This window comes from Zosterops lateralis, assembly GCF_965231275.1.
Source record: "Zosterops lateralis genome assembly, chromosome: 19".
Classification (NCBI taxonomy): domain Eukaryota; kingdom Metazoa; phylum Chordata; class Aves; order Passeriformes; family Zosteropidae; genus Zosterops; species Zosterops lateralis.
In genome coordinates this window covers 5,056,568-5,066,013 of record NC_139779.1, presented here as the reverse complement: position 1 = coordinate 5,066,013, position 9,446 = coordinate 5,056,568, and the positions used below count along the sequence as shown (strand labels likewise).

At 49.3% G+C, this 9,446-nt stretch overlaps 1 protein-coding gene across 1 annotated transcript; it reads left to right on the top strand.

The window, feature by feature from the left end:
- The first annotated feature begins 795 nt into the window (after positions 1 to 795).
- SERPINF2 (serpin family F member 2) lies at positions 796 to 8,222 on the top strand. Its single transcript, XM_083874973.1, is given in 10 exon segments — positions 796 to 821; positions 823 to 873; positions 1,895 to 1,952; positions 2,556 to 2,612; positions 3,512 to 3,929; positions 4,221 to 4,364; positions 4,517 to 4,720; positions 5,578 to 5,720; positions 6,306 to 6,510; positions 7,202 to 8,222. Coding segments are annotated over 10 exon segments (1,617 nt in total). The 5' UTR covers positions 796 to 810; the 3' UTR covers positions 7,528 to 8,222.
- The last annotated feature ends 1,224 nt before the right edge of the window (positions 8,223 to 9,446 follow it).

Genomic DNA, 9,446 nt, shown 5'->3' with positions numbered 1-9,446 from the left:
ACTTGGGAACCAAGAGTTCCTGCTAGGAATAGATGAGTGGAAGATGCTGTTGGTGCTGCCTGCTGGTCCTCAGTGACTCCTCTCCCACTGAGCACATGGGCAGAGGCAGGAAGGATCACCATCAGTTCTGCATACAGCACAAATCCACCCAGGGCAGGTGTGCTGGAGTTCTGCCCGTCCTCAAGACCTTTTCTCTGTGCCCCAGGCACTGTGTACATGCCCTGAACACTGGGACCAGCTGCCCTGGGAGAGCTCTGGAGCGTGCTGTGCCCCAGGGGAGGGCCCAGCTGCTCTTGGCTCAGCCCAGCCTGGCTATCAGAACCTGCTGCGTGCAGCCACGGGGCTCTGGGCACCTGCCCTCTGCCAAAGCACTGCCTCACACTGGGTGCAGCAGCAGCAGCAGCTGGGAATCCAGGAGGGAAGAGCTGGGGGTTTCAGCACAGAAAATTCCCAAACCAGACAGCCCTGTGGCAATAAACACTAATCTCTGTGTTTTCACTGAAGTTTATGAATAAAAGAGAATATTCCTAGCACAGGGAGTGTATGCAAAGTGGAGCCACTTGTAAATCACTTCTGCTGCTGGGAGTGTCGGATCTGGTAAACTCGGTGCTAAGGTTGTCTTGAAGGTACAGCAGCCCAAAAAAGTGTGTCCCCATCTCCAAATGCACCACAAATTCACTCTTCTCCCCCAAACAAATGTTTAACCGGATGCAGTAGGTCAATATTTGCCTGCCAAATTCCCAAACAGGGGGTGGTGCCGAAGGTCGCTGCTGGGAGGGGGGGGCTGGACAAGAGCTCTGTGTGTGCCCCATGCAGAGCTGCTGGACAGGCTAAAGCAGGTGCCAGCTCCAACGTGGACATGAACAGCCTCAGGTAAGGGGAAAATCAAATGATTTGATAGAAATGAGGGCTCCTCCAATGGTCCTCCGGGAGAGAGGGGTGAATTTGGCTGAGGGTTAAAGGATGGGCACCACCAGGGGAGGAAGAGGGGTATTTGGGGTTGTACGTGATTGCAGGATTTGGAGTGAAGGAAGGGGAGCAGGGAAATGGCCTCAAGTTATCTTCTGCCAGTGGGATCTCAGCCCAGCAGTTCTGGGTGAAGTAAGGACTGCTTGGAGAGTGGAAAGCAGCCCCAGGAATTAAATGTGGACGCCATGCAGGGGGCTGGGTTTTGGCGTGGATGTTTTATGAGAAGGAGAATGTATTTTATTTCTGTCTGAAAGGGAAAAGTGGCTGGGTGAAGCGTTGTCCAGGGAATGGGTGGGGTTTTGTCCGTGACCCTGGAAGCCCTGCTCTCACTGTCCCGAGCTGGAATCGGAGCACGGAGGTGGGAGAGGCGGAGTTTGCCAGCAAAGGGGGAAGATGAGTGCTGGGAAGGGGAGGACTCCCCCTCGCAGGACATAATGCTGGGAAACTGCTCTGGTATTGCACTTCCTACCTGCAAATTCTCTCCCAGGCAGCACCTGCAGGTCAGTAGCCCTTCTCCCAAGAGCCTGGGGCACAGCTGAGGATGCTGTGCCTGTATCTCGGTGGTTTCCATGGGAAAGGAGCAGAAAGGCTCTTGTCTCCTTCCAGAGGCACAGTGTGTGCAGCACTGATTAGGGAAATACCATTTGCAGTCCAGAGAAACCAGGGCAGCAGGGTCAGACAGGCAGGATCCAAGCGGAGCCTGGCTGTGGCTGCGGGCCTCTGCTCCTCTCTGATTTCCCTGCCTTGGCACCGAACCCAGGAGCCCTGTGCTGTTTCTTTGCAGCATTGTTCATCTCCCTATTGCTTTCCACCAGCTCCTGTGCCAACCTGTTTGGCCAGGTTGATAACTTTCTCCCTGTAGACCTGAATAGGCTGAGCTTGCAGCTGGAAATAACTCCTCTCTCTGCTGGTCCTTCTGTTCCAGGAAAATGGGGTTCCTCTGGGGGCTGCTGTGCCTGGCTGCTCTGCACAGCCTCCCAAGGGTAAGTTGCTATTCCAGCAAACAGCAAGGGAAGTGTGGTGGCTCCCTGAGCCAGACCATGGGGCAAATACCACCCAGAGAAGCCCTAGAAGGCAGATAGGTGGAGCACACTCATAGGGGGGGTTCACTAGCAAGGTTTCTAATCTTTTACCCAGCTGAAATACTTGTGGGTGTTCTTAATATTTGTATTTCTGTAGAAACTTTTCTTTTGGAACTTGACCTCAACTGTATTTAGTGACTGTTAGCTTCAGGAGTTAACAGGAGGTTTTTCAAAGTCAGGTTTTTCCTCCCCCCCTCACTTTTAAATCTGGATCACTGTCAGAACTGAGATTGCAAAACCCCACTGCTCACTCTCAAAAGGATCCACTATTTTGTGCCAGACTGGCCTGACCCCTTTCTAAACAAATCCAGTGTTTGCAGCTGCTCCTCACTTCCACCTCCCCATGTCAGACCCCACTGCCCCTGGGTCTGCATCCCAAAACCCTGCCCCTGCTGTTGCCTTGTGGGGACTGCTACAGCCAGGATTGCAGTGGGAGAGGGAAGACAAACTCTGGAAGTTCAGAGGGACCCGACTTTGTTTCTTTGTTGATTTTTTTCCCCACAGCAGGCACATGCCATTGATCAGCAGCGTCTCTTCCTGGACAAAGATGGGAAGCTGAGGGTAAGCACTGATGGGTTCCACCCAAGGGGGCTGAAGTTCTGCTGTGGGATTTGCAGTTTTTCCTGAGAAAGGATGAGCCCAGGCAGTGCCAGTGCCATGAGAAAGTCCACCTTTCTGCTGGCTTTACTCCCAGCTGCTGCCAATGCTGTGCTCCTTCAAGTTGGAAGCTCCACCCTAAATAACTGGGCAGAGTATGGAGTTAACATCAGTGCTGGTGTGTACAGGGACTGGCAGGTGGATGATTTAATTTATGATTGAAACAGAAAGGTGAGGGAAACCACCAGCTGTGAGGATGACAGGGAGAAAGACCCATAGCTTATCCAGCCCACTGAGCCTGGGATGTTTCAGACCATGCAAACGTGAGGAGAGTGGTGGCAGTGCTAAAGGCTATGGCTTAGAAGAGTGGAAAATGAGGAAATTTAGAGAGAAGAAGGATGGAATAGAATCAAGAAAACACAGATGCCTGGAGGAGGAATTGTGCCAAACTGGATCAGGACTGTGACAGCAGCAGAAGGGACTGACTGGTGTGAGGCGGGTGAGCACTGGCAGGTGAGGGGAGGAAATGAAATCAAGGTGGATGATAGATCTGTAAGGGACAGGACATGCTGAGCTGGTGGTGGGTCTTGCCCTCAAGCTTTCCTGAGAGCAAGTGGAGGAGGAACCACTGCCAGACCCTCACTGGATCCATTTTCACATACAAGACCTTCTTTTTTCCAAAGCCTCAAATCATTATCCTCAGGGTTAAAGGGAAACTGAAGCAAAACCATCACCAGAGCAGAGGAGTCCAGCTCTGTCCAGTTTTCTCAGCCCATTTAGATGTGCATTGAAAGCCTATGAGGGTGTCATGAGGGTGTCACCTGTGCTCTTGCTTTCCCAGTGCTATCCTTGTTTCTCCCCAGGATGTGAAAAATGCTGGAATTGTACAGTCGGATTTGCCAGGAGCCATCCCACCAAAAGAGATGGCCAAGCTGCCCAAAGGAGAGCTGGTGGAATTCACTTATGACAGCTTCCAGGAGAATGGTGGAGCCATGGCACCATTCACCACCAACCTGCCAGACATGAGGGATGATTGGAACTCAGAAGATGAAGCCGTAGCTGGGGCTGGGGGTTGTCGTGGGGAAAACGCCTCTTCTGAAGAGGAGGGAGAGGCTGGAGATAAAAGCTGCGAGATGACTTGGAAGAAGAGCCAGAGGCTGGCAGATGGCTTGATGAGATTCAGCATTGATCTCCTGAGAGAGGTGCAGCAGGAGTCCAACAGAACCAACGTGATCCTGTCCCCCCTCAGCATCGCCCTCACCTTGTCTCACCTGGCACTGGGTAATTCTTAGTGGCAAAACCACCATTCCCTGCCCTTCCCTGCTTCCTCTCCCAGAGGCACGAGCAACCAGTGTGCAAGATGCAAATGAAATACAGTCTCTTCCACTTATCCTTGCTCCTGCAGCTTTAATTAGGCATGATTACAATTGAAGCTGCCCTCTGAGGTGCTGACTCTCAGATTTCTCCAGCCTCTTTTGTGAAGCACAGTGTGTTTCTGACAAGAGGCAGCCAGAGTAACATCCCTGTTTTCCACTCCATGAGCATGAGACCTAACAGGAATTTGATTTTTAGGAGCAGCAAATCAGACAGAGAAGCATTTGCTGGAGGTGATGCACCTGGAGTCAGTGCCCTGCCTGCACCACATGCTGGGCACCCTTCGCAGGAAGCTCACAGAGTCCACCCTCAGCCTTGGGTCACGTCTGTACCTTCAGAAAGGTGAGAGGTGGCCCAGGGAGGGCTGGATAAACCTCCCAGTCACAGAGAGTGATGGGAGCACACTGCAGACATCAATTTCCCCTATTTCCTTCTCTTGGGGAGTGTCATATCACGCTGGGCAAACCTTTTCCATCATCCCTCCCCTTTGCCAGGGCTTGAGGTGAAAGAGAAGTTCCTGGAGGATTCAGAGAAATTCTATGGAGCAAAGCCCAAGACCCTTTCTGGGATCGATCAGGATGACCTCGTGGCCATAAACAACTGGGTAAAAGAAGTCACTCGTGGACAAATTCCCTCCTTCCTCCAGCAACTCCCTGCAAACACAGTGATGCTCCTGCTCAACGCTGTCTATTTCCACGGTGAGCTCCACAGGCCCTTCCTTATTTTTCCAAGAGGAAATAGTTAGAACTCCAGTTTTCTGCAAGCCTTGTAGCTGAACAGCATCTCCTCTCCCTGCTTCCTGCTAGGCAATCTGCTTGTTCCTGTGCATCTGCTGTTCCTCTTGCTTAGATTTCTTTACAGTAATGATTCCCAACTGCTTCACATGCGCTAAAAATGTTGCTTGACAGCAGAGCCAGGGCACAGCAGTATCCTCAGGACCTGCAATATCTTTGCCTCCTGGTTCAGGATCCCAGGCAGTGGCACATCCCTGCTCATCTACTCTGATCTTAAAGTCTTTTCTAACCTAAACGATGAACCAGGTAGTTTGCAGCTCACTGCACACCCACCACAGAGCTCAGAGGCAGCTTCTGTGGATTTCTCTCTGACTACAGCACAGTGGTCGGCCACATCTTCCTTTTTAAATTCCCTGAGGGCTGTGCACAGACCAAAACACTTCCAGTGTAAATCTACAAACGTTTTACCTTGGTCTTGGAGCAGTGTTTCCCCCTCTGCAGCACAGAGGCAATACTCCCTATTTTTCAAAGCACAAACATAGTTTCTTTTATCTCCACAGCCTTCAGTAGTCTCCCACACTGAGGCACAAGGATTAATCCATGTTCTTTTTGTTATTCCATAGTTTCTCTCTGGATGATAAGAGTTTCCTGCTGTTAGGGCTCTTCCAGCCTTGGTACTGACTTCTCTTTGCTGTATTTTCACTTCCCTGGTCACTACTGGCCTTGTTAGAGAACTCAAGATAGGAGGAGTGTCAGCTCAGCAGTTTCTGGTTTTCTACCCACATTTAACTTCATCACTTTCAAGACTTTTATTTTTACAGGGTTTTGGATGAATAAGTTTAATGCAAGCTTCACTGGGCCAGATGTATTCCACCTTGACAATGAGTTTGTGGTCCCAGTTGAGATGATGAAAGCTAACCTGTACCCCCTGAGCTGGTTTACACTGGAGTCCCAGGATATTCAGGTAGGGATCTCAAGAGCACTGCAAGTTTTCATTGGAATTTCCTCTTGCTGTGGTATTTTAACTAACTGCAAGCATTCTCTCCAAAAAACTCAAATGTTTTTTTTAAACAGGCATAGCACACAAAAATTTAATAATCATTCTTTGTCCTTGCTTCCAGCAAGAATGTTGAATCTTCACTTTTAATCTCCAGGAAAAACCACAAAGAGATATTCCGACTAACTGGGAATTAATAGAGTTTTAAAGCCCTGAGTTAAAGATAAATGAGGAAATATGGAAAGGAACTCCCTCAGACAATGTGCTGTTGGAGTTTTTCAGAATCCAGTGTGGGGCAAGCTTGTGCATGTGGGCTTTCACTCTGCCATGTGCTCAATCTTTACCAGCCAGTGGCTAATACTAAAATTTAAAGCTGTTATTCCAACAAATTCTCCTCTGGAGAAATCAGATCCCTCCTTCTCACCAGGCTGTTTTAATCCAAGAGCAAGAGTGGCCTTGTAGACCAATTAGAAAAAGACTAAATTAAAAGCATCACTATCTGGACTTCCCTTCCTTTTCCCTAAATTCTTCTCTGGTTGTTTTTTATTCCAGGTGGCCAAGTTTCCCTTTAAGAGTAATGTGAGTTTTGTGGTCATTGTACCAAACCATAACACCCAGAACACCTCCCACGTGCTGGAGAACTTCCCTTACAAAGAACTGTGCAGGCTTTTCCCCAGAGAGGTGCCCACCACAGTGAAGATCCCCAAAATAAAGTTGGACTACCAGCTGGAACTCAACCAGGTTCTCAGCCAAATGGGTAAGGCCTCTAGCAGGGTTTGCAGAGAACAAGAGGAGCTGATCAATCTGTTCGCTGACACCAAAAGCTGCCACCCTTGTTTCTAAAGCTGTGCCTCACAGCTTGCTCCAGAACTCCAAACTCTCCCAGCTCTTCTTCCTCTCCTCCTCCTTACTCCTTGCTTGCCTGGCACCAAATGTTTTGCTCCAACAAGATGATACTACAGAGAAGGCAGCATTCACAGCTTCTCACAGTCTTTATGAGTTCTTGCTATTGTAGCCAAGACCAATGTCCCCCTGCATCAATCTCATTCTCTTACTTTGTCATTTAATTCAGTGTCCAGGACATGGAAATTGCCAACAGAGAAAATGCAGATCACAAAACCTGGAGCTGAAATAAAATACCAGGTGCTGCCTTTCCAGATGAGAATAATTTAAGAGTTCACTTTGTTTTGTGAAGAATTGCTTAAAAAAATAACCTCTGTAAGTGTTTCCAGCCTAGCTAGAAACTCTTTAGACTTGCTGCTGCTTTTAAAGGATGATGTCAAGTTCTTACACCAGTATTCTTAAAGAGGTGGAATTTTTGTTTCTCTTATCTGTCAGTTCTCCATTTCTCCATGGTGGGCAGGACAAGGAGCAACAGATCAGGGAATTGCTTTCTTTAAACAGCTTTGAGAAACTCATGGCACCAACTTGGTCTCATTTCTCTGCAGGCCTCCAGGAGCTGTTCACGAGCCCAAATCTCCAGAAGATCACAGAGGAGCCTCTCTTTGTGTCCAGTGTACAGCACCAGGCCACCCTGGAGCTCAAAGAAGATGGGGTGGAAGCATCTGCTGCCACCAGTGTCATGCTGTCACGCTCAGTCTCTGTCTTCAGCCTCGACAGGCCCTTTGTCTTCATCATCTTTGAGGATGAAACAGGGATCCCACTTTTTATTGGCAGTGTCCAGAACCCCAGCCCAGATGCTACTCCCCAGATCCGGGAGCCACAGGACTCAAGTGAAGCCACAGACACCAACAAGCGCCGCGTGCCCAAGTAACAGAGGGCAGAGCCTGAGTGTTCTGGGACTCCTGCCTGAGCCTCTGGACCAGCTGAGAGAGGTCTCCTGCCCCTCTGAGGCCACAGGGGGCCTGTTTCCCTGCTGTTTTCCTTTACAGATCCCTAGAGATCAGTCCTGGGATAGCCCATTCCAGCTCTGACAGCTTCTTCAGGCTGAGGCTCCCCTCTGCTGAACCTGAAAAGCTTGTTCCCTTCCAGGGCTCTCAGTCATGGAAGGGAGACTTTCTTGTCCCCAGACTGTTATTAGAGTCTTCATTAAGATCTTATTAGAGTCCCCTGTAGCCTGGAATCATCATTAGCATCTGGCAGCTTGGACATCAGCCAGGGATGTATTAATGTGGCTCTTCCTTCCGCAGTTCCTGGGAACATGAATCCCTCAGTGTTCCTCTGAAAACCATCTGTGCCCACCTAGACAACGACCTCCAGAGCAACTGGACTAGAAACCAGTTATCTTCTCTAGGATGAGTCACAGCCACTTCCAGGCATGGGTTCTTTTCAAAGATTCCCTTTTCCCACTCCTTGGCTATTTGGATTTGATGTAGGAGGCTCTGCAGTAGGAAACCCCTCCCTTAGGATCCTTCTCTCCAGCCCTTCCTCTAGACGCTGGGTAATGCTAGATTTTTCAAGGCATATTTTATAGAGTTGTTTTTTAGTAAATTTTATGTTGGCAGAATAATAAAGAATAAAGCAGAATATATTTGCTGAAGGTGTTGCATTGAAGGACCCAACAGAGAAAGGAAAAAGGTGCAAAAATTTAGTAATTGCAAAGATTGGGAGGAAAAAAATCTGGGTATGACAGAAGAAAAGAGAGGAGGGGCTCTGGCAAAGGATCTGCTTTTTGCTACACCTTGTCACAGGGAACCACAGGGGCTGTGAGGTGAAATGGCAAATCTGTAAAGACTCTTCAAGGACCGAGTCCAACAAGTTTTGGGCATCTCCCCTGCCAAGTGTGCAGGGCATGGATGCTCTGTGTCAGAGCTGGCTTTGTGAGATGGCAGAATTCCCTGAATTAGGGCATGAGCTCAGGGTCAGGAGGGCGTTTGGCCTGTGAGCAGGAATGCAGGGATAAGCAAGGATGGAACAGCCCTTGACCTTTCCCTTGGGTAAAACCTGACAAGTGCTGGAGTCTGCTCAGAGGGTCAAAGGTGCTGATCTGGCATCTGTTATCTGTGATTTGTTCTTCACTGGGATACTCCTGGCTCCACAGTCTCCATGTTGTGGATGGCTGGGACAGCTTCCAGGGAAAGGAGGAAAGATTCTGACACCTGTAGCTGAATGTCACTGCCTTTGTTTTGGCAAAAGGCAACGTCCTGTTATAGCTTCCCTTTGGCCTGAGATGGGCAAAGCAGAGATGGGTCCTTGTTCCAATGCAGCAGTGCCCTAAAAGCCCATGAGGCCTGGCACAGGTTGTCCAGAGAAGCTGTAGCTGCCCCATCCCTGGAAGGATGAGTCCTAGGACAGTTTGAACAAGGCTTGGAGCAGCCTGGGATAGTGGACAGTGTCCCTGCCTATGGCAAGGGGGTTGGAACAAGATGATCTTTAAGTTTCCTTCCAAACCATTTTATGATTTTATCAAGGAATTTTGGGGTCCCTCCACCCACCACCTAAAAATATAGGCCTAACTCATGAGTACTTCTGTACAAAATAACTCCTGTCCATAGTAATTTCTGCTTCCAACCCCCCTCCTCAGCTGCTGGCTAGAAAGGATGGTGCTCTGTTCTTGCAGAGCAGCAGTTACAGAGCCCAAGGGCCACCCTTCTGGCAGTGTTTTCCTCTCTCGGGAAGGCTGCCTTCCCTCAAAGGAAGGAGCAGAATGCTTCTGGGAGCCTCCGTCCCTGAATAGTCTGCACCATCTGCTGGCATAAGAGCAGGACTGACTCACTAACCATGAATTTCGGG